Source organism: Hyalella azteca, unplaced genomic scaffold, assembly GCF_000764305.2.
Source record: "Hyalella azteca isolate HAZT.00-mixed unplaced genomic scaffold, Hazt_2.0.2 contig7326, whole genome shotgun sequence".
Taxonomy (NCBI): Eukaryota; Metazoa; Arthropoda; class Malacostraca; order Amphipoda; family Hyalellidae; genus Hyalella; species Hyalella azteca.
Window position 1 is genome coordinate 1 of NW_025937454.1, and position 25,526 is coordinate 25,526.

A 25,526-nucleotide genomic window follows, 5' to 3' on the forward strand; every position below is an offset into this window, starting at 1 on the left:
GGACACATGGCTGACCCCACAGGTAAATTCTTCGGGGCGAAAAATATTCCCATGAGTTTCCTGAACTGAAAGCGCGAAAAACATCATCAAATTTCGATGGCTGCGGGGTCAATGGCGTGTGCAACAGCAAAGGGCGTTGTCACTGCAGCCTGGGTTTCGCTCCCCCGCATTGCGACGTGCCTGGCTTCGGTGGCTCTCGTGACAGCGGACACATGGCTGACCCCACAGGTAAATTCTTCGGGGCGAAAAATATTCCCATGAGTTTCCTGAACTGAAAGCGCGAAAAACATCATCAAATTTCTAAGTACAGTGCGTTATGGAACATAGTTTGTCGAGATGTCATTTAGATTTAATGAATTTGCAGTCCAAATATTTTTAATGTTCCTGTTTATTTTGGAAAAAATCAACCAAGGAGTTCAAACTAAGTTTGTAGATGTTGCTTAACTACATCAAAGTAAGGAATTCTAATTAAAGATTCGTTGCGGCTCCGAACATCCAATTTCAGAGGGTGCATGAAGCGCCGTGCTATCATTTTGTTTCGGCAGCTACATTTAATTAAAAAAAATCAAACGAAAAATTTTTGAGTCTAATTTTATGATTTTTATATGTGCAGTAACTTCGAATACCGACCGCTCCCTCTATTTGATCTTCTTGGTAATTATACCGCTGATGTGCGGAATCTGCGCTTCGTTCTGCTGCCTCAGCGTCTCTTGGGAGAACTACAAGAAGCAGGAGCATTATCAGCCATCCATCTGTAATAACAAAATTGGAGCCTATTTGTGTTGTTTTTCTGCACAAGTGACAAAACTTCTGATCGAAAGTGGCATTATGGCAAAGCCTGGTTTACCGACCGAAAACATCGATGGTGATCCGTCCGAAATAGAAAAGCTGAACCCCTCGCCGTCACAACGTCGAAACACCATTTTCCAAGTTGACGTCAACGTTCAAACCTCGAAGCTCGCCAATAGCTCATGGGGCACAGCAAACGACGCTTTATTTACAGACGTAATAACAGTGACCCCAAAAAATTCGCCGGACTTGCACCGCAAAGTTCGTTTACCATCAGATTCTCCTTTGCTCCATCACAGATCTCAGGATATCGAGCAGCGTCCGAAGTACGGCAAATCATTTTCGTCAGATTCTGGCTGCGTGTCTGATTTGGAAGAACATCGTGGAAAACCTGACATGAATATGTCAATGTCAAGTCTAGTAAATATAGTCATGAAGTACGGAAGAGGTGACAGATCACGCGGAAGTAGTGCAGAACCTGAAATTCCAAATCCTAAGCAGTTCGTGACGCAGAAGTCAGTGCCTCTCAGTCGTTTAGTACTGGATCCGTATGGACCGAAATCAAACGTGAAAACAGCTGGAAACTCTTCTCTGGAAGTTCAGCGGCCTGGATTTAATAGATCACTTTCATCAGATGCTGCAACATCTCAGTCAGTAACTGCAGACTTGCCAAAAAGTGGTTATTTAACTCCAAAGAAATCAACTAGCTCAATTAATACCAATTCGAGTTCAGACAGTGAATCATTCTACGTAAACATACCATCTGAAATTAAAAAAGGAGGTAATATTGGGCGTTGTTCACCTCCTGAAGATCTGAAGGTGAAGAATCAGCACACTGTATTCAAAGCGTCGAGAAAAGCTCCCCAAATTCCCAAAATCAAAATAGAGGATTCTGATGCGAAAATTACCAAACATAAAAAAGGATCAATTAAACCAAATTGCGCTGACTCTAATCCGTCGGAACAAACCGAGTTGAAATCAGCAGCAAAAAAGCCAATGTTACCCCCTCAATCTAAAACTAGTAACAATAATCGTCCTCTACCCACAACAACGAACATTCCCGGGGTTACCCCAGGAATGGCGATGGACAAAATATCAGGAGGTTCAAAAGTATCACTTGATCAGCCTAAAGCTCGACCTCCTATCAAGGATACTGGATCTAGAAGCTTTCGTGAACAACCTTCACAAGGATCAGAAAATTCGAACGAGTTTCTGATTAAATTCAATCAAGTTAAGAACAAAGAAAGTAACACGAGTTCTGCTACACCTAGTGTAGCCGAACAAACGTTTTCACAGAGCGCGCCGAGAAGGCCGATGTTGCCTCCGACAAAACGTTCGTAATTCTCAAGAACTTTAATGCTCTAAAAAACGATTGTGTGCGCTGTGAATAAATTATTAATGGTCAAGTGATATTATGTACTAATATGTTCACAAACCTTATGATGGACGATATCCAGAAGAAGATTCTCGGAAGCTTCAGCCAGTAAAAGACTCACCTTAAAATTCGACATGTTAGAGAAAACGGGCAGGGTTATTAATTGCAGTGTCTGCGTGAGCCTAGTAGTAATCAATTTACATTATTAACCGTTTGAATGTGAAAGCAAACCGTAAATAAAAATTATTTATTCATTTGAAATATTGACAATTCATGCAACTTTCAATAAATTTAACTTCAAGATTGATTTAATGTAGTAAAATTCATCATCAGTGTCAACACAATGGCCGACGATCTGGCATAACACATATGACGACGATTATTTGAGAGATTTGACACACGTCGAATCAACAAGAACCAACTAGTGGGTGGTCACTGGTCAAGTCAATATATTTAACAAAACTGCCAAAATTTGGTTAATTTTAAAATGACGCGTTGCACTATTCCGCTGTAAATAGCATAACTGGCTTGAAATATCTTAACGGGATCTCAAGCATTGATTCTCTGAATGTTACTCATGTAACGCCTCCGCAACTTCCATTCAATCCCTGCTTTTATTAATACAGTAAAATTCACAGAAGCTCTGTAATTAACGTTATAGATACGCTAAAATTGTAACTTTTTAGGAATAAGTTTCTAAATTAATCGTAGGGGAGAATTTTTATCACGCTTGTCATAATTTTCTGTTATCGCAACGCGTTAGTATCTTTCCCATCTCTAATTTGTTGCTTTATACAGATATTCAATTTTTATTCATCGATGTGTTAGTTTCCTTTTTCGCCTTGATCTTACTTTTCAATACATTTGTCGCGTACAAAAAATGTAGTAATTTGTACTAAAAAACTTGTACATCCATTTATTTGATCTACGCGGTTTACATAAATAAAAACATAATGATACATTTTTATTTTATTAAAGATTTAATTATATTTAGCAATGGACTGAAAATAAAAATCCTGTGAATGTAAGAAGTAATTCAAATTTTTTTCACGAAAACGGAAGCAAACAGAGTTTACTTTATGAGGAAATTTACTGAGTGTACAGATAACAACACCGCATGCGGAGTAACGCTGAAATCGAAAGCGTACCGTATTCATAAAAAATTTGTTGTGTTCAAAGTAATCTATTTATTTAACAGGTTTGAGTGAAGACCAGAGAATTAATTTTATTGATCTAATAACACTTTTCCTTTGTCTCCAATCAAACTTATTTTTAAAAATGAAAAATTAGTTTCATTTGACTAATAAAACTTATTCCCTTACTTCAATCAAACCAGTTTTAAAGAACAAATTTTAGGATCCTATACAAATAATCTATCTATAAGAAGTTAATAAATGTATGCACATAAAATATGAGGCCAATATTTTACCGCGAAGCTCATTGAGATCAAGGCTCAACATTTTATGATAGAAATGTTGAATTTGTACCTACTTTTCGTGCTAGTATTTATGCTCTAAAATTCAAGTTTTATTCTGTATTTAATAACTAACTAATGATTCGATGCAATATAAAGAGATGAAATTTATTGAAATTAATTTTTTTACCTCTGAGATTTAACAATATCATCGATGATGAAAATTAATAGACATTTCATGGAACTAAATTTTAAACCTCCTGAGTGGAAATTTATGCTTCGCGCATGAAACTTGGAATATGAAAAATTTTTACGTGTGGGCAAGCGATATTTAAATTCTACATAATATTAGTCTATGAATTGATTACAAAGTTCAATTGATTAAGTAAAATTTAATGATGATACCAATTAATTACCTAAATCTGCGTTCCCATATCAGGATTCTACTTCCTATGATTTGTCAGCCACATTTCCTTCAATGATGAAATTATACAAATAAATAATAAACAAAGTAATTACCATTAGCTAGCAAGACATCTGCTTCGAAATTTACCGAAAATTTTTATTTTTTTAATGGAAACCCATTATATTGTTACTCGTACTGATTGTTGCACACGATAGCCCGTGTTCCTGGGTCAGCTGGAATATATTGCGGAGGCGGAGTTCTTTCCGTCGGAAGGCGGCTCCGTGGAATCAACAAAGCGTTCCGCGTCGGTCAGTTCGCTCTTGTGTGTCTCGACGTAAGGTTGGTGTTGCTGCGCTGCTTGGACTCCTCTCACTGGACTTCTGCCCCACGCATGGACTCTAGATCTGATCAAAAATATTCCATTTATTTCACGCACACGGTCCTTGAAATCGTTAATTTATTTGACTGGCTGATCCATATTTCTACGAGAAAGTAATTATGTGAAGTGAATTAATGTGCTAACGTTACCGTTCAGAATTAAAAACCAAATAAGTGACGTTAAATGAACTTAAATCATGGAAATGAAAGCCAGTCGTTTTAATCTAATGAGAGGCAAACCGCACTGATTTAAAAATTATCGCATTTACCTCATCGAGTGATTACCTACAAATTGTATCAGTGAACCCGTTTTGTGAACCTTAGTACCGAGTGGCGTCGGGCTTCACTACTGTTGTGGGCCACGGGACACCTAAGTATCATGGATACCGCTAAGGTGCGAGTGTCGTCCGTGAAGATTTCACTAGCTGTTCTTCCCTTGCTTCTGCTGCTCCTATGGCCTCCAGTCGCTGCCAACTGGATGTGAGTATTGTTGCCTAACAATTAATTATCAGGAGCGCTATTATGATCGGTTTACTTCAAATTGTATTTATAAATTATTTCGTTATTACTATCACGATAGTTGAGCCGTTAACATTTAAGGAATTGTATGACTTTCAGATGATCAGTCTAAAACTACAGTCAAACAAAACTAGACTGTTTCCCGGTTTCCGCGGTGTGCGTATCGGTTAATTTCAATTATTCCAATAAAGTAATATATTTTTAGCAATTATTTTTAATAAATATTTGTTCGCGAAAGAGAATGCATTAATCTTGATTAATTCCCACCCTTTCATCGGAGCACGCAAGTTTCAGTACCTACCAAATTTGTATTAAAACGTCCTGGCTGACGCGCAACGTTGTAACCATCCGCAACTGCTTTCTGGCTATGGCTTCCCAAGCCTAACCTCTTTGAGGGTCGTGAAATGTCTTTAGCTTTGTTCAAAAACTGCAAGATACCATGCTCTTGATCAGACAAAATATTGTTGAACTTTGTTGGAAATTTGCGCCATCCTATTTATATTTGCTAACGTTTGAAAACATCCGTTGGAACTTGAAAACAATTGGTTCAGCCTTTTGAATACTTCCGTAATCGGCTAGCCATTAATTTAAAAATTTCATGAACGCGAAAAAATATTAATAGTAAATAAGAAGTTTGTACCAGATTATTACCTCCTAATTCACATTTCTTAAAACTTGTTTTTCTGCCGAACCTCGGAAAATGTTGCTCAGCTATTCACGCAGCACCCATTTGCGGCGATGATAACTTCTCTTTGCATCAAACCCTTCAATTATTCTGTCAGAATCCATGATTCCTGGTAGTAATGGAATTTAATTAGCAGTCGGCACCAGGTTTTGGACGAGCTGGAATGTTCTGGCATCGTAATTAAGGCGACACAACAATCGCCACGGGCTCCACTGACGCCCCAGGCATCTCTCAAAAGAACTCGGTGCGGGGTCTCCGCTCTGCCATTTTTATTGCCGGGCTGATGACCAAGAATTGATCTTAGCAGTAAACAATTTATCACCTGACATGATAATTGACGATATTAGCTGGAATGTTCTGGCATCGTAATTAAGGCGACACAACAATCGCCACGGGCTCCACTGACGCCCCCGGCATCTCTCAAAAGAACTCGGTGCGGGGTCTCCGCTCTGCCATTTTTATTGCCGGGCTGATGACCAAGAATTGATCTTAGCAGTAAACAATTTATCACCTGACATGATAATTGACGATATTAGGATTCAGTTCTGTGCTAAATTTACTCTTAAAATTGCCTACAACTCGGCGTTTCTTGACGTTATCTGGAAAATATTTCTAATGGGTTTTATTGTTTCTGTTCATTTCGGCATCCAAGAGGTTTTGAAAACCTTATCTTGACATCGTTCGTTATTTTTCTGGTGAGCTTTAAAAGTGTTTCATAGCGTTCATTTATTTTATAGGTTTTACTACACAAGCAAGTGACATCATTTCATAATATCGTGAGAAGCACGGCTTTTGAATTCTATTTCGTTGTTTACTCTTCATTTTTACAACCTGATCAGGTACAGCAACGCTCGTAATTACTCCAATCGTATGCAGCTGTCTCTGATTGTTTCATTTGGTGGCATCGAGATATCATTTAGTTTCTTAAATGTCCATGGATCCGGCAGCAGACCTTCAGAATTCCTGTACCTGTTTCCTTAAGATCCTAAACCAACAGAACTCTGGATGCTACGCTCCTGTCAGATTACCAAGTGCGGTCGGTATTGGCCGACATGTTTGCCTAGGGATCGTCCCTACTAAATATGTACTTTAATTTGCTTGTAACCTGGATATTGCAAGCTGCCGGGTATCCTCCTAACCTGGCAATTGACTTCGTAGTCTATGTGGTGTAGTTTGGTTTAGTTTTTTCAGCATGCTCGAAAAAAATATGTTCAATAAAATTTTTCAAAAACTTGAAAACTTCGGGAAACTGAATCTTATAATTTATTAGGAATTGTACCTTAATTATCGAATCACCATGACTTTATTGCTGTTCCATTTTCATTTCCATTAATTATTTTTCATATGGCCAGGGATCACGTTTGATTGGAGCAAGATCTTATTATGAATTACTGAATATTAAAGCGATCCAATGTATAGATATATTCGTTTTGCCAGTTGACGAATGCCAGAAGCTCGTGATTTTTTTCCTTAGCTGCGAGACTCGGTGTGACGGTGCTAGTGCGTGTCCGATAGATTCAGTGTTAGTTTGCGGTAGGATTATACCATCGGTAATTCGATTTCAGTCACCACGTCTTCTCCTATTTTAGGATCACAAAGTGAACTCTCTGATTAAACACGTTTCAATCTTTCGAGGAACGTTTCGTGATTTCGAGCATCTCCACACTACATATAAGCATAGCAGTCGGCATCTAGAAATTAGTTATTCCCGATTGCTTGTGAACTTCGATCAAAACATTCACGCTGAGCATTCATTTACTACTATTCAAAGCTTTGCGAGGTATCTGGACAGGTAGAGGCTCTTTTGAGAGTTGCAGCTGTGGAGGAGGCATGGAAGGCTTTCTTGCGAATCCATCTTATGACTCCCTCGCCGTGGCTGCCACAGTACTGCGCTAGCAACTGTCTTCTTTCCTGATAACTCGTACCATCTAATTTACCTCTGCACCATACTTTCTGCTCACAGGCCTTCTACCATTTAAGGGTTAATATTTCTCAAATGGTAGGTATATATTTTTTCGACAGCGCGACTGCGCGAACCTCTGAGCGTAAGCTGCCTCATGCGAAATGATAAATAATGATGACTGCAATCTGTCAAATTAAATGACACAACGTGTTCTTCTATATGATCTTCACACTTATTGCTAAAAATCTTACCATATCTTGCTTGAATAATCAGTTTGTTTGGACAAGGCTAAAAAATACTCGATATACTCATAGTAATGAAGCAAACTTCTGGTAATGACGCTCTCTTCATTTTGCTTACGTAACATGGTTCTTCCAGAAGCCCAGCTAGATACATAGGCTTGATCGTAGCTTGCAATCATCAAGATTGTCCACTTCCAGCTGATCGCGTCTTGATAATCTCATCAGAACGATGCCGATGCTGAGCCCCGACCTGCTGATTTAAGTCTGCCATGTTAATCCCGCCCGCTGCCGTGCACGACATAGTCTTTAAGCTTTTAATGAAAAATGTTTTAAATACTTTATTTTTAATGAAAACTTATTTCTATTTTTAACGTATTTTTAATTAAAACTTGCTGCTTCTTCACCGATGAGATTCTAGATCCGATCAACTTGTTTCATCTTGTTTCTAAGGGTTACCCGTACGTGTTTATGTTAAAAAATATAACTCAGTACTCACTGCAATGAGCGACAGAGAGCGCATTTTCTCAAAATCGACGAAAACGTGAAGTCACGGACAGACGGACGGACGGACATGACGAGCACAATAGGGCATTTTTTCCATAAATGAGAAAATGCGCATGTGAATGCGTACTATTTTCATCTGAATTATGCTTCTTTAATTTACTTAATTAGTACTTAAATTATGCTATTTTAATTTACTCAGCAAATATAATTTACTTAATTTTGATTAATTTGATAGTTATCGCTCGTTTAAATAAAACCTCAATATGATACTCATTAAAACCATGAAAATTTATGAAACCAATAAATTTTTACGTTTATACTTCATTCTTGAATACGTACCTTTCGCAAATTTAAAGGCGACAGCCATATTGAGTGATCGAAATAGGCACGAATGATTTATTTTATCAATGTTCATAACTTTTACCCCGCCCTCTTTTACCTACCTTCGGTCTTATGTGTCTTCTATGTACCGTCGTTTGAACCTTCATGTTTAAAAGAGGGCTTCAATGATTACAATTGAAGCTCCGATGATCACAATGTTCCAGCGCAGATCGAAGAAATGCATCAACTGTGATATTGTAGATAGCCTGTGTTTGCTGGTGTGAGTGAAGGTATCGAATACGGTCGCTAAAGTGGACCCTGGCGGCTCCACTCACGTGGATAAGGGCACGCAAGCCATGAATAATCTATTAAAAGTTTGGCTTTTGGCACGCGATGCGTTATTGATGGCCACCCTAGAGTCCAAGCTTTGGCGTCCAGTTCATTGTTCTTTTTAACTGATGGAGTGTAGAAGTCCAAGGAGCACATCTCTCACCTGTAAATAAAACGCGAGATATACAAAATTATATTTCATTAAATTTTCAAAGCATTCCATCCCGTGATTTGAACTGTAAATCATCAGTTCCAAGGGAATTGACTGCTGGACGTTTTAACCGCAAGCCTACAGTGTGATTCTGATGAAAATTGGCACTGATTATTCTTCAAGTTTTGTTCATATCACTTCAACGCCTGATCGTACGTGGCACCTTCGCTCTGGCAACCATCGGTTCAAGGCTGCTCGTTTGCGGTCGTTTCGGAGAAGTGTGATTGTCACCTATTGTGCATTAGCACTCAGGCCACAATGCCCAGGTACTTTTTTAGTACCCACGACATTGTTCTCCGTACCACACCTTTAAACCGCGATGTACGGAGACTCGCGTTTCTCCTTTCTTGCTCGGTGGTCCCGTGAATTTATCTACACCTGAAGTTTATGCTTCACATTAGCCTCTCTGACATCTCTCCTTGCCTGTTCGTCGTGCAGCCTATGTTTTGCGATCTTGTGACTTTCGGTTCTATGGCCCATTTGTTTGAAATGCTTCTGTTTGAATTCTACGCACTCGCCAAAAATTTTCCGCCGAGTTTCACTGCGCGAGTCGCAGTAAGAGACTCAACAAGGGATTTGTTCACTAAAAATATTGTGTTTTGTCGTCAAAATTTTGTGCATTATGCGTATTTTAAAAATGGTTTTAAAGATTTTTGCGAAGCTCAAAAATGATTTTTCGTTAGCGTACGAGATCTGATTCTTTCTGTATGTTATAGGGTCGTCTTGCAGAGCATCACGCAACTCCACTTGAGATCGTAAAGTGAAGCAGCATAAGACCTGGAAACAATATAAGGGTGGACTCGACTGCGAACTGCCTCTAATTAAACCTTCCCCCCACACACCGAGCGAAGACGAGAGTCTCTCGGCGTCGGGTGAACAGCTTCAATGTTTTTTTTTAAACATCGAGCAAACTCTTCTGTAGAATTTAAACTCTAGACCTAATGCTTAAATATTGTGATGTTGCTAACTTTCTTATTTGCTTAATTGTTCCACATAATTGTATAATATTTCTGTCGTAGCCAAGCATCTCGTAATTTTTCAACCAGATTGTTGTCAAGCCAATTGTTTTTAGCGCATTTTCTCATTTATGGAAAAAAGGCGCTATTGTGCTCGTCATGTACGTCCGTCTGTCTGTCCGTCCGTCCGTCCGTGACCACGTTTTCGTCGACGAGAAAATGCGCTCTCTCTCACTCACTGCAGTGAGTACTGAGTTATATTTTTTTTATAAGTGTGAGTTTTAGAAGTTGTATTCCAACGTTTATCTATTTAATCTTCGTGCCGTTATCGCTCATCAGTCATTTGTTTTTACTCTTCATCATTAAATTAGAAGGTTTTAGTTAAATTTAATTAAAAAAAAGCATTGAAGAACTTGCCAACATGTCAAGAAGTCTGTCATTTGTCTAGGGTAAATTCTGAATTCCAGATATCTTGAACTCACCAGCTCTTTCTGTATCTCTGTTACGGAAGGAAAGTATTTGCGTCTCTAGCTTGAGTAAAATTCCAGGGTGTCCTTAACATTAGACACCCGGGGCCATACTTTCAAAATTTGCTAAGTGAACGTAAGTACTTACGCTCTATTTTCTTGTCTATGATTGGTGGATACTTTCAAAGCTCGCTATGTGAACGTAAGTACTTACGCTCTATTTTCTTGTCTATGATTGGTGGATTTTGCTTGAAAGATCGTCAATGATTGGCTGATGAACTTACGATCTCTTAACTTTTTTTGAAAGTATAGGCCCTGATGATTTTTCTGGAATTGTTCAGGTTTTGGAGGAATTTAGATGCGTTTCAAACTACAGCGCTCGGCACGATTCCTTCAGCAGGTCTCCGCTATTGATACGTTCTCTGAAAAACGACCGGAAAACAATACAATCTGCACATTAAATATGTAAGACTTCAAATCGATTCATTGTGCCTGCCGGGAATGAATTTTAGCGTTAGGTCTCCGTAAAAATATGCGTAGTATGGGAGATGTTTGCCCGGAATGGTGAATTGATTATATGCTGATTTGATGTGAATAGAATGATAAACGGAAGGAAATATGAATTGGCTTGTTCTACGCGGATTACTATCTTCATTATTAAATCCCCGGTTCACGAATTTGTTTGGCTGTTTTGGTTGTTCCGCCGTGTAGAACAACATGTAGATTCACTGTTCATCCATCTCGAAACAAATAGCCTCCCCTTGGAAACTGCTAGCTGTGGTGGGTTCTTTTTTCTTAGGAAATCAGATAAAAAAATTAGAAATTAAATTTTATTTTAAGTTGGAATAAGTATGATTCAACCTCACCAAACTATTTGATGTAACACATTTTAATATTCCGCAGTATTGTATTTCTGACCTTAAGTTGTGAGATGGAAGTCTAACTGTAACACACATATAACCAGTTTACCCGTGAGTTACTATAGGAATATTTAATCAGAATACGAATATTCAAACGTCAGAATGATTCCGATTGCTTATACGTTAGTAATTGAGTTATATTCGAATAGATAGGTGCATTAAGCTGTGCATCAACGCCTTAAGATGACCTTTGGTCTGCGGTTCTCTGCCAATTTCGCCCATGTGCTCCTGAAGGAGTTTGTCATTACGGGGAACGTGTCTGGGGGCGTGTTTAGTTTTGGTCGCTTATTCGGTTATTCCACCATGAAAAGATTCCGGTATATATCATGTCTGATCTCTACTACACTCTGAATGATGAATGGCCTGGTATATATCGTAAATGGTTGATGGTCTAGTATCTGTCATGCTGATGAAAAATGTTTCTGCATCGCTCCAATGCATCCTGGATAATCGCTGGAAGAAAATTCAACAGAGGTAAAGCTTTGCTGGGTGGAACTGCCATGTGCACAGTTATCCACAGTTGTTGTTTGCTCAGTTGTATGGTTTGCACAGTATTCATTTGCACAGTTGTAGTTTACGTTAGAATACGTGCACTGTAATCCCTTACATATCGCAGGTGTTACGTTCCAGTCATCGGCCGCGATAGGTGAAATCCGTGATAGAGAACTTATTTACCGATAGCACTTTTTTAAATATTAATATTGTAATTGTTGGAAAGTTTTCATTGTTATAAGTGTTTACAAACCCTTCCTACACTCTGATTACTGCCGATCGAGTTCGGCGTTTTATTTAAATCTGCTGATCGACTTCGATGAATGATTCTTCTATGAAAACCCGCGATGAAGTGAAGTCGCCGTAGGTGAATTGCGATAGCGCGACGGATTTCCGTGTAAGAAAGATCGGATGAGATAGGTCTCTGAATGAACGCAAATTAGATCATTGTGGGATATTATACAAGTTGTTTTGTTTAACCGCAAACTTAAGCAAATTCTGCAAGCAAGCACTGCTGTTTGGAAATAGCTGTCATTCCAACACGCAAAATACGAGTATTAAGACGTGCGTGCAACAATTGAACTTTCAATATCAGTTACGCAAGGCGGCCAAGCATGGCTTCGTTTCTAATGAGTGCAACCAAACAAATCTATATTGGGCTCTATTTCTCATGCTGTAATTGATTATTAAGTTAATTTCCGCGCAGCCCAAAGTTGAACATGTCGCTAGCGTGGGAATAGGTAATGTCCTTCCTGAGGTTGTCCTCCCAGCCTTGCACAGACACGCTTGATTATCTTCATTCAGTAGGTGAAATTCACCGTATACACAATACTTTATTTAAACTTCGTGGGAATAACCTGCACTGGGTCATTAAAAAATTACAGGGAAGGCTTCATTACGACATAATTAAATATTTTTTAATTGAATTTTCTCTACCTCATGAATGCATAAATATTCATGACAAGCTTATTCCAGCTTATATGAGCCTCACTCGCGAAAAGAGACATTTCATTCACAATACCCTTCACTGAGGAATATCTCGTGTCGCAGAGGATAGTCCAGTTCTCATGATTCTGGAATGGTCAATAGAGCGAAGGTGAATCAGCTCATATGAAAAATTCTAACTCGTTATTAATCAATATTCTGTTTATTACTAATTATAACAAACCAAGGCTATACCAGTTCCTAATTAATCATTTTAGGTATTTAAAGCTATACCAGCTCCTAATTCAGTCACCTGTGGCTAATAAGGTTCTACTAGCTCCCATTTAATTCAGAAAGCTATAATTTACTATCTCATGCATCTTCTTAGTCCATGCTAATACATTTCTTGTGGATCGCATAAATTTTGATAATGGGTGATCGAGGCTCCGGAGGATAAAATGATGAACTTAGTGACCTTATTCAATATAGGTTACAGATTCTAGACTATTTACAATGAAATAATTTGTAAATAAATTGCGTAATTTTAATTTTGAACGCATTGGCTCAATAGAGTTTTTTTGCGGGCGCTAAAGAACAGCTTCCTCGAACGCGTTGCATTTTATAGTACGAGATAAGTAGTATCCTCCGTATTTTAGTTCACTAGATTTGAAGTATCATCCGTATATTATTTGCACATGTTACATTGTAATTGTGGGGAAATTTAAGTTCTTGGATTGGCCTGCACAAAAAATTAAATTTATCAAATGAGTTTTCATAGGAAATAAAAATGAAACTATTCCGTCCTATGTCGTTGTATTTATTAGCTATACTTACAGCTGTAAGTCGTGCATATTGCGCCCGTTATTGTTTCTTGAATTGCTCATTTGATTGGTCGTTGTCTTCTCAGCTTCCTGTAATTAGTGACCTTTAATAGAGCTATTATATGGCTTTCCTTTTACAGCGCAAGTGTATAGGAAGCTCAATCCATTTTAATAACTGAAGTTTTTACTGATCCACTGTGGACCGAGCCAAGTTCTAACGGCAACGACAAAGATGGCAGAAACAAGTAGAAACACGTGTTGTATTCCTGTATTATTAACCTCGTAAAGTCAAGGGATAAAACAAGGGATTTTCTTAGGGATAAGTTATGGTGTAGTGAAAAACATATTCTTTGGATTTGGAATCGAATGCTATTTAATCGAATAGATGAACGTTAGGATTCGTTACGGAGTGTTTTTGCCTGTAATTTTTTCGCTGAATGTTATGTTAAATATTATGTACCTATACGAATTGATTTGGGGTTTTATATTGCTAATGATTTTTTTGAGAGATTTGTATTTGAAATTATTTATTATGAAACCGTGACACTCGTTTCATGCATGTGCCAGTATGAACACCTGTTTCATGAATGTGCCAGTAGTATGCGCACCGTTTCATGCATGTAACACTTTGAACACCTGTTTCATGTGTTTGCCAGTATGCACAGCCGGTTCATGTATGTGCTAGTATGCGCACCCGGTTCATGTATGTGCTAGTATGCGCAGCCGCACCCGGTTCATGTATGTGCTAGTATGCGCACCCGTTTTATGTATGTGCCAGTCAGTATGCGCATGCATCCGTTTCGTGTGTCTGCAAGTAGCATGAGCGCATGTTTCATGCATGTGCCAGTATGCGCACCCGCGCAGGACTCATGTACGCCACAATATCGTCAGCTCTGCGCTCGATCCTCGTAGCTCTGCTCGTTAAAGTTTCGTTACGGGTGCCATATTCGTTTGCAATTACGTACCGGAAATGTACCCTTTCGAAAAATAATTGAAACATAATTAAAACCCCGGAAATGAGCTAACTTCGTTTCCTGGACTACACTGCTTGCCGTTCTTTGTTGTGCGTAGTACCGCTAATAAAGTGACATGCAAAGTGTTCTGTTGTCACGTTTTCTGCATCACTTCCAGCTTTGATGTAAAATCTAAATGATATTTATTTAAGAAATATGAAGTATAATGTGCTTCATTTCGTGATATTACTACGTCATTAATTATTGTTAATACAAAAACTTTAAATAACGGTTGCTTCAACGTCACCGCGCTGTGCTACGGTTCTACTTAACGCTAAGTCTGCCGCTTGAGAGTAGCTTGGGTTGACAAGCCACTTCAATATTGCACGGAATTTCAAACTCAACGCTCACGGAACTCTGGCGTTGATTGATCTGTTGAATATTTCACGCTGCTGACCCTGTTAATCAGGCTCTGATCAGTCCTGCTAATTGCCTTAACGAAGGCGTGGCTTCATTGTGTTGCTACGTAGACGAAACCATTGAAAATTAAAACAAAGCGTAATTTTCGGCTCATGTTATTCACTTTGGATGTCAACAATTAATGAAGCGTTTTCTAATTTTGAGTCTTCCTTTTACATCGTTCATAAAATTTCAATTCAAAAATGTATTGGGATGAACTTTGTGAGTTTAAAGAAATATTTCAATATAGAACTGTGATAATCGAATGCGTTTAATAAAAATATTTATGGAATACGCCCGAGAGATTCGGCTCCCCATGTAGTTCGAGATTATAAATATTTTTATTGACGAACTAAGTATGAATTTTTCGAAGTTCTGATGCTTTGTAACATCAAATTTAATTCTCATATAATTATGAAAATGTCACTTTCGACATTTTCATAATTACATGAGTAAAGACATGATCATTAATTTTTAAATCAAGAAAACAATCGACTATTGAGTCTTAGTCCACCATTGAAACTTTAAAACGGATTAAAATCGTTTGTATCATCCACCCTGTATATCACGTATTATAATGTTTAATTAAGTCATTTGAAATGGCAGCGACACCTACAAAAAATAAACTGTATTAATCAACTATTATGCAAGATTTAACTGCTTTTGTAGCCTGAAGGATTCTGTGAGGTGCCTTGGGCGGGACGAGAGCTGAGAGCCTCCAGGGCATCGCTTCCTGTTCTGGCCATGGGAACTGTAGGAGCTAAGGAACAGCTTCCTCAAACGCTACTTATTTTATTTTACGGGATTTGAAGTCTCGCCCGTATTTTAATTTACTATATTTGAAGTGTCATCCGTATTTAAAAGAACGGGATTTGAAGTCTCAATATTTTATTTTACTATACTTGAAGTCTCCTCTGTATTTTATTTTATTTAGATTTGAAGTCCCCGTCATATTTTATTTTCCTAGAATTGAAGTCTCCATATTTTATTTTAATCTACCTGAAGTCTCATCTGTATTTTATTTTATTTCGATTTGAAGTCCCCTTCATATTTCATTTTACTAGATTTGAAACTTTAGTTCTCAATAAATAATGTCGACCATTTGATATTACCTTTAAGAAACCTAATGGTCAATATTTATTATTAAATACGGTATTAATAATAAGCAATGGAATTATGGGTGCCAATAAGCTATAAAGAAAAATTTTGCAGGTATATTTTTGGTAATATCCTCGCTACTTGTAATGCAGTGTAAAAACATAGGTCGTGTTGTTAGGAGTGATTTCAATTTTTTTAACATAATTAATAATGTCAAAACTCATGATACTAAATTTTATCATCTTAGCGAAAAAAAAAACTTTTTAAAATTACTTATTTGTATTATTTTTAAATTCGTAAATTTGTATTATTTCATGCCTTGCATTACGTGCGGTAGACAAGGAAAGTAATATACTCCTAGAGGTAATTTCCAAGCTTCCAACCACACTATTTATTTTCTTTTAAAGTGAAACTATTGATGATAACATATCCAGCCGAACAGTATATGCCGGTGTTCATATACCGTTCTATTGTATTCTAAATACCAGCTACTCTTCAATAGGCCATAATAATCGCCTCTTCCGTATTTATACGGTCAATGAAGTTGTCTTCGATATCATCTATATGGCCTGACTAGAACACTTATCATCCGGAGGGCTGCAAGCCTGAGTTAAATGGTGGCACTACCAGAGAACATCGCATACATTATAAAGCTTGTTTATAGACTACACGATCCCTTTTGTAAAGTTGTACCTATTCAGAGTAATTATACTGTCAATGAATAAGTGCACCGTTCGCGTTACCTAATCTGAAGTAAATTTATGACAGATTTTCTTTGAAAGGTTCTCACCTAATCGAATTAATCGCATGATTAGATCACTGATTTGCATGCGAATTTCATTGAATGCTGAATGGTGGCCTGGCTATTCCTTCAGTGCGAAAGCGGCAGCAAATTAATTTTTGCGACATTTTATTAGTAATTAAATCGGAGTCATGAATTTATTAGTAACATAAGGATCGGTCATTATTTTGCAGTATCGCCTCGCAACTTCACAATTTGCATGTAGGAAATCATTTTGATCTGGACTGATTGAGATGAGTGGTCTTTGATCCGGTGATTATACGAGTGCACCTGCTACACTATCCTCTAAAAATGCGCGTACATAATAATAATTAGCGGATCTGTTATATGCACCTTCTCACAGTCGCATGCATTACGATTATATGGGTGCACCTGCTATATGCTATGCAAATCAACCGCCGCATGCATGATCGTCTGCATATATTTACTTCGAATTTGCCGGTTACAAACCGGCGCCAAATAATTCTTACTATCGATCGCCAAATTTATATACGCGTCATGTGTTTCAGTCGAACAATAATAAAATATTCTTCGACTCATTAAATAAACGATCAAGAAAATTAATAATAAAACCCATTCCATGGACTTCGATCTAACTTGTATGAAATAACAAATTATGCCATCCTATTCTGGTACTCATTCCTAGATAAGCACATTTATTAGTTATAGTAGATAATTGGTCCATCAAATGTTGGGAATGGGACTGAAAAGGTCGTTCAATTAATTCCGGTCGTTAAACAATTCGTATTTATCGGCAAAATATGATCATTAAAATATGAATTTGAGATTTTATTCAACTCTCTATTGAAAAATTGAATATTTTCTGACCAATCTCTAGTATTTGCGTTATTTGTATAATAAGGCTTGTTGCATTACTATCATAATTCGCGAGAATCATTCTACAGATATCACGAAGTTTGCTTTTATCAATATTCTATATTCTTAATAAATTGTCACATCGATATTAATATCTGAAATCCTTTATTCAAAACAAATGACGTCAAAAAAGGAGAGTTCGGTATCAGTAAACCTTTCATTTTAATTTCGACTTTGATCTTGCCGCCAATATTTTTCATACCTGAATTAGTGAAATATTTAAAGGGATGTTGTTCTCCTTTCTGCTGATGATTGTCAGTTAAAAGTGATTACCGTATTTGAGATCGTAAATGCCTCTAGCTGTTGAAATAAGTTGTTCCTCTAGTGTATGTATAATGTATATATTCATAAATATACAAGCGTTCATATGCTTCAAGAGATCACTGATCAATTTCCAGGCTTAGTGATGATTAGGCCCCTATTTTCTATTGCATTTAGCCATTGATTAACGACCGTAAGAAACTAGCCGGTAGATTGTTTTGGTCTAACTCTTGTAAATTAAATTTATAGTCAAGAGGATCAAGATAATTTTAAGTGTTTATATTGTTATCGTCTCATGTTATTTAGATTCCATCTCTGAGGGCAGAAATTAATAAAGCAAGGAAAAAAATGGTAGATTAGAATTTAAATAAATTAGCCTTAGAAGTAACCATATTTGCCACTAAGATACGAGTACAGCCGTGTTCTAAATTTCTTTTTGTGTGTTCAATGTTTTTAATAAAGTGTTTTTAAAGTAAGTTCAGGCAATCCTTGTCGTAGCGAAGAGGAGGATTTCCTGATGCATGCATTCATGACATCATTCCTTATAAGCGCGGCGTCTGACGCTGGCCTTGGCGAGCCTGCAAATCCATCGCACCTCTTCGTCCTTATAGAGAAGCGGCCGCCCGACTTATCCTGTCTGTAAGCTCTGCGATTATTTTCTCGTTACATTTACTTTACATTTCACTAAGGCCCTCAATGCATAAATATTCCTCATTTTTACGTGTTGGTGTGGCTGTGTTTTCATAATTTTCATCAAGGTCGCGATTTTTCAGGTTAAATGTTGCGCTAACTTCTACATTTTGCTAGGTCTTTAATTAATTGAGGTCTGTGCGCAGAATTATTAAACTCTCAGTGTTGTATTAATGTCTAAACGTAATCACTCATATGAAACTTCTCATTATGGATTCCAAGTTCGTTACCTGAAATCTAAGTAATTATTAAGTTTGAGGGAGGGACTTAGAATTACCAAATCTATAATATATTTAACTGAGCCATATGTGTATTCCAATGTTGCGAACATGGAAGATGCTTATTGTGACGTGTTTAAATTTGTCCCAAGGTGAACAAGTCGTGGGTAGCAGAGGGTTACCAACTATTTTTGCGTCAGAACATATTGTTGATAACGCTGCAACTGCAACTTATTATTTCAGATGTAAAAGTTTCTGAATAATTGAAGCAGTGTCAACCGATTAAGCGTTGCTGTAAAAAAATCAAATTTCTCGGGTGTTGCGGGTGCATTTAAACCGGCATTTAATTCTACCAATAAGGCAATAACTAAGCACATAAACATATTTTGTGAAACTAACCCCTTTTTAGAAACGAAGCGATGGAACTAAAATCGAACCATTGTCTTCTGCATGGCAGCATTATATTTAAATTCTTAATCACAGCGCTCTCTATGCACGAGGCATGGTTTTAAATAATCACTGTGGTTCATTTTCATATTTGCTCACTTACCTTGTAGGCCGGGTTTTATTTTTTCCAGCACACACTATCGTTGACTCAGTGTGTGTTCCTGTGGGCCAAATACGGTCCTGCCTGGCTATAGCTTCGCCCCGATGTGATACTCGGAGAAATTAGTGGGACTTTGTCCGAATATCGATGCACTTTTTGCCCTCGAATGAGTCTTCGTGACCTGGTTCGGCCCACCATTAATCAGTGGTGCTCATCATTAATCAGAGAATGGTGCCACCATTCCTGGCACCCCATCCACAGCACCATTTCCCATCCACAGCACCATTGCTGGTGCTGTGGATGGGAAAGTGTGTCACTATTTAGACAATATTGCCCGCATATTTATCTGAGTATATGCATCGTGGATATGCAGTTCGCCTGGACCTGAGATCCCAAACTAATGGTTGCGCCAAAACCAAGCGCCTAGAAATACATTACAACTGACGCTTACCTAACCAGGAGACTTATAGAAACTTGATCCCTTCTTTACACGGCAGCTAAGCCCGTGTACAGAACTCTACTACAAGGCTTTGGCGTGGCGAAACTCAGAGCTTTGCTCTAGATAAGGTTATTGCTTATTGATAGAAGAATAGTTATGTTATCGGCGTGGAAAGAGAAGAAGCGTTATGATCAAGAATACTGCGATGCACAAGAAAATTGTAGTGGTTTTATTTATGGTCCTTCTTCAGTCGCGATCAAAATGATGTTCACTTGCGAAGATTTCTTTTGCATTACGAAAAAGACGTATAATTCTCATACCAGATCCTCGATAATATAGTGAATCTCTATTTATACTGGCGTTATACTCATAGAGATCGGACGTAGGCTGACACTCCGAAGCCGTAAGTTTTACCAACCTTCCTAATATGCAGTTCTAAAGCCATACTTGTTCACAATTATATCTCCCCGAAGAGATCATAAGGCACTGACCTGCTGTAGGTGCTTTCATACGCAAGCTGTTGAATATTATTCGAGAACATTGGCTTAACAACAGCCTGTGTCTGCGCGTCCATCTCTACGGACCCCCACTCTAATCTTCTGCTCGGCTATGCAGGTTGGAAATAGCGCACAACCGATGCCTGACTAAAGTAATTCGAGTAATTATGTCCGGGGGCAATGAGTCGTGACCAATTAGAGCAAGAATATTTATGCGAACAGCATGATGCTAGATGCATGGACTTCGTTTCTAGAGCAGCTTTAGCTTTAAGCAGGATCAGTTTCTGCAGGATGAATTACGATTCCTACATGGAGTGACTTGTGCGATTGGAATCAGGTTTTGAAAGTATTGCTGCCTGATAATGAGATCCATATTAGTTCCACAAGATTTTCGTTTAGATTTCTTGAAGCTCTGTCTCCACAAGTATAAAGTATTAACCTATTGAAAAATATTTGTCATATAAAGATTTTTCATAGTTTAGTAATTGCTTCGTTTATTAAATCGTACATATTGCAAAGAAGCACTGTAGTAACGATGGAAAAATAAAGCTCATTCAGGTTCAACATTGTTCGGGCGGCTACATTAGAGACCAGAAATAGCCAACCCATCAATCACTTTCAATAACTCCAATTTAGGTTATTAATTCTTCAATATAATCAAAGTGATTGCAAGAAAATATATCCGAATGTTTGAAGCAAAAATCATTGATGCATTCACAGGCCATTACCTGGAATTTCTAAACGAAAATATATGTTATTTTTTCGACTGTAATTTTTTTAGTTCCGAAGTATCATAGAATGCATTAACCACTATTATTTGAAAAGTTTAATAATCCTCCACTTTTTTGTTAATTTTGCCCTTACTTTGCTAGCATTTTTCCGCAAATAACTTGATAAAATGACTTATGGCAAATCCCTTCAGAATTTATGACGATAAAACTGATATAAAGTCTCGCTCATCGCATGGATTGCGGATGCTGTGGTGGTCTGAAACTTGGATGGTGCTGGCACAAGATCTTCGACTAAAAGATGGAGCATTGCAACTATTGTGGTATAATTTCCTGGTGCATAAGACATAAGTCAAAATTTAGAAAATGGTGCATAAGTCGAAATTCAGAAATAAGTCTTGAACAGCAAAAATTTTTTGGTCCATCAAACGTGGTTTGGAATTGAAAGGCGGCACACTCGATGACGACTAGATGCCAAAAAAGGGTTATGATTCTGAACGAGAATGTTCTAATCCACGTTGTTAGATTAAAATTCTACGTTACATTAAAATTAGAGTCGAACTTTTCACAAATACTACAAATACGAAATAAAATTAATCTCCTTGAAATTGAAAATAATTACTCGGGTTTTTACGCATAGGCATTTTTTATGGCTTATTTGCAAGCTTGATTGTGACGCCGAATTAATTCTGGACATAATTCTTTTCATTATCATCATCTGTTGAATTTCACAGTTTCTGCACACTAACTCGTGCTGAATTTCAAGCATTTGGGAAATAAAAGAAAAATGTAGGAGCATTTAAAATTTGCATATTGTGTTTCTAAGTTTTTTTTTTGGGTTTTGTATAATGTATTTTATACCATTCAAGTTTGAAGTTGAAATTGAAATACAAATAAAGAAGCTTATCATAAGCACGTTTCTTTAGTTGAAAGTCGGTATGTGTGAGACGTCATTGATGATTTATTTTAATTAATTTTATTTAATTTATTTTGTTTTTCTAGTGATAATTAAGGAAAAATGAATATAAACAAAAGTATTTATCGTTTAAAAAAGTCTCCTAAGATTAGAGACCATTTAATGTACGAACGTGAGAGAACTCGATTAAACTTCCATAAATTTGGTGTCACGTGCGTGTAATGAGACGTTCGAGTTTGAATGCTATTATGGTTTGTATTCAAATGGCCGTAGTTATATTTTTTGTTGTATTATCGGTTGTTATTTTGATATTCATCAGTATATCCTCTTGCTTTAGAATTCATTTTTCAGAATTTTCTGAAACCAATTCCCCACTTGATTCATTCTCTACAAAATTTCAAATTTATGACTGCAATAGTGATAAATCTTTAGGATATTCTGCGACTATTTAATCTGATTCAAATGAAGATCATTTACAGTATCAGTACTATTGTGAATCATGACAATCAGCCTCTTGAGATTTACTGATGAATTTGTTTAGGAAATCGATTAAATCGTCGAGCAGAATTTCACGAGCGATGGTTTCAAAGCGAGCTAAAAATGTTGCATTTCTTCGTTGGAATTAAAGTTGACAATCTAAAATTAACGATTGCTGGGATCCAAGATATTCGTCGTTTATTTGTGTACAAAGCAGTATGGGTATAAAGTTGCAATAGACGTAACTCCGTTAAGTTATTCAGGATCCGGCAGCGCTTCGGTCGTAAAGTTTGTCTGATGAAGACATGATTGCCTCCCCTAAGTCTTGGGATGAACTCATGGGCTCCGAAACTTGAGCTTTCGTGGAGGTTATTATTGCATTGTGAGTTTAACCAGCAACAAGGAGGCTTATTATTACACAGTGAGTTTACCCACCATGAAGGCTGGCCTTCAACAAACAGACTTCTCTCATAAGGAAAAGATCGTGCTTCTGCAGGCCACTCAGGAATGGTTCACGAGCCAACGAGTGGGCGATCGTGAGGCGATGATGTGTAAATATTGTTCGGAAATATTCTCTCAGGTTATACCACCCATTACGATGAATCGAATGCCCGTGTTATTAGGCCTTTGTTGTTCTATTGTAGGATACGTAAAGCTACGGAAATTTAAAAAACTTTGATCGCTTAACTTTTCGATCTTTTTAATGCGTTGGGTGGACTTGCTGCACGAGGAAGAATCAAATGAATGACCCCCGACACGCTTCATGAGTTGCGCCTTCGAAGGCCTTTTAGTGTGGGACGAAAAAATTCTTTTAAGGTCAAATGCTTAAAAAAATCTTTAGCGGCAGAATTGGTGCGTTCCATAAAATATTAATCTTAGTGTTTTGGGTACGTTTTAAAACAGTGTTGTTATTTTTCTTTCTATGAGGATTTATGACTCAAATTGAACTTTATTTTGAAGTTATTTCACCAATCATGTGCAAGAAATTATTTGTGCAACCAAAAGTTTTTTATCGTTCTTCAAAATTTTATGAATGAATTTTAAATGCTGAAACTCCTTCTTGATCTCTGCTATTGTTGTTAATTTTTTGTATAATATAGATTTTGCGTTGATTTGCTCAAAAATCACAAATATCCGTGGGTGAACAGTAAATATAAACCCGCGGGCGTTGCACGTCCTGCTAATCTGTTCCCCACATCGAGGAGCTGCGTGGGCGCGGCGCTTTCTACTCAGAAAAAATTTAGTTTGTGATGAACAAGAGAAGTTCTAAGTGCGATGAAATATATCTTTAATGAAGCATGAAGAGTTACTGGTAGTCATATGTCATACTTAATGAATACTTGCTGCACTTTGGTTCAGATAAAAGGTGCCATGACTGTGATGTCCAACGCGATTGTGTTCGAATTCGACCAGCGTTTGAATGATGAAATAAAGTAGATAAAAGATGACTTGCGTGCTGTGCAGTGGCATGCGTCCGGCACCGCACTGCAGGGGACACCAGCGAACACAACATAACCACTGTACTGAATTACGTAGCTACCGTGCAGATCTACATTGGCGGTATATAGCACAGCGTAGTTCAATAATAGAGTAACTCAATTTATCCGTGAGAAGCACAACGTGTCTGTTGTAGAGCATTGTATAGTCACGGCAAAGCTTTTCATTGTCATTGTCATTTATTAAAGTGGCTTTGCACGTAAAGTCAGTTACACATTTGTGGTAGCATACGGCAGTGCTCATGCGTCACAGGTCGCATGTTACTCACGGTCACTGTGTAAAAAAAAACGTGCATGTTGGGCGCCAACACCAACTCACTGTCTGATAAAACATGCATGTTTGGTCAGTTGCATGTTGCTCACTACGTAATGTTCGAAGCCCTTTATAGACAGCGTTGTCAGGGCAGCATGACCGTCTCATGTCAGCCACGGAGGTCACGCTGACAAGCCTCCTGATAACACGCTGCCTAATGGGCCTCAGCCCTGAGGTGAAGGGGGCGAGCGCATTGCAGAACTTGCAGTGGACTGAATTTTTTTGTTCTTTTCGTTTAGAAAAAAATCATAGCGCTCTCTATGCACGAGGCATGGTTTTAAATAATCATTGTGGTTCATTTTCATGTTTGATCTCCTACCTTGTAGGCCGGGCTTTATTTTTTCCAGCAACACACTATCGTTGACTCAGTGTGTGTTCCTGAGTCCTATTACTCTGCTGAAATCAAATCAGGGGTCATTTAGTGATGGTTATGTCCAGAGTATTTCTACGTGAGAGCATTTATTTGCTGTTGTACAGCCAGACGTGTGAAAATAAAAAAATTTTTCTTTTCTAAAATATTTATGGAGTAATATGAAGTGTTTTAATTTGCTATTGTAAAAGAAGACGCATATAGTTTATAGGCATTGAAATATGTTATTGCATTGGAGTATATATTTAAGCTATATTGAAATTTCATTCTGTTTCCTCACTTTGTTCGCATTAGGTGTGATTGAAAGATATTCACACAAGATTACAGGACAGTTGCTAACCATTTATTCGTTAATTTAATTGACGTTAACGTTGCCTGACGTTGTAAAACTATTCAGAGAAATCACCCAGTTACAGCGTTTCCTTTTTTCACTCCAATTAAGTATAATTTAAGGCATCCAATCACGATTTATTATTGATATGCAATTCATATATTGCGTGCTTTGTGTTCTTTTCGACAAATTACTCGGGAAACGTGTTCCATGACTATTTGTAATCCCGATAAGTTTTGCTACTTATGGTCATCGAACGAATTCAACGTGTTCAATGATTCATCACAAAAAATCAATGCATAATAGGAGCCATCAATGATTGACTAAAGGAAAATTTACGCTTAGTAGAAACAATAAGAATGGAATTTCCCTGCCAACATTTTTTCCCAAATTCCTGT

The 25,526-nt window shown here is 37.6% G+C and overlaps 2 protein-coding genes across 2 annotated transcripts in view; both read left to right on the forward strand.

Moving 5' to 3' along the window:
• The first annotated feature begins 102 nt into the window (after positions 1-102).
• On the forward strand, positions 103-3,142 carry LOC108682202. Its single transcript, XM_018171331.2, has 2 exons — positions 103-228; positions 614-3,142. The coding sequence occupies exons 1-2, from the start codon at positions 213-215 to the stop codon at positions 2,128-2,130; spliced, it is 1,533 nt and encodes a 510-aa protein (XP_018026820.1). The 5' UTR covers positions 103-212; the 3' UTR covers positions 2,131-3,142.
• Positions 3,143-4,309: 1,167 nt separating this feature from the next.
• LOC108682203 (protein Wnt-2b) overlaps positions 4,310-25,526 on the forward strand; it is a 112,089-nt gene continuing 90,872 nt past the window's right edge. Inside the window, exon 1 of the mRNA XM_018171332.2 lies at positions 4,310-4,842. Coding sequence (XP_018026821.1) covers positions 4,742-4,842 — 101 coding nt within the window. The 5' untranslated portion in view covers positions 4,310-4,741. The remainder of the gene's footprint in view (positions 4,843-25,526) is intronic.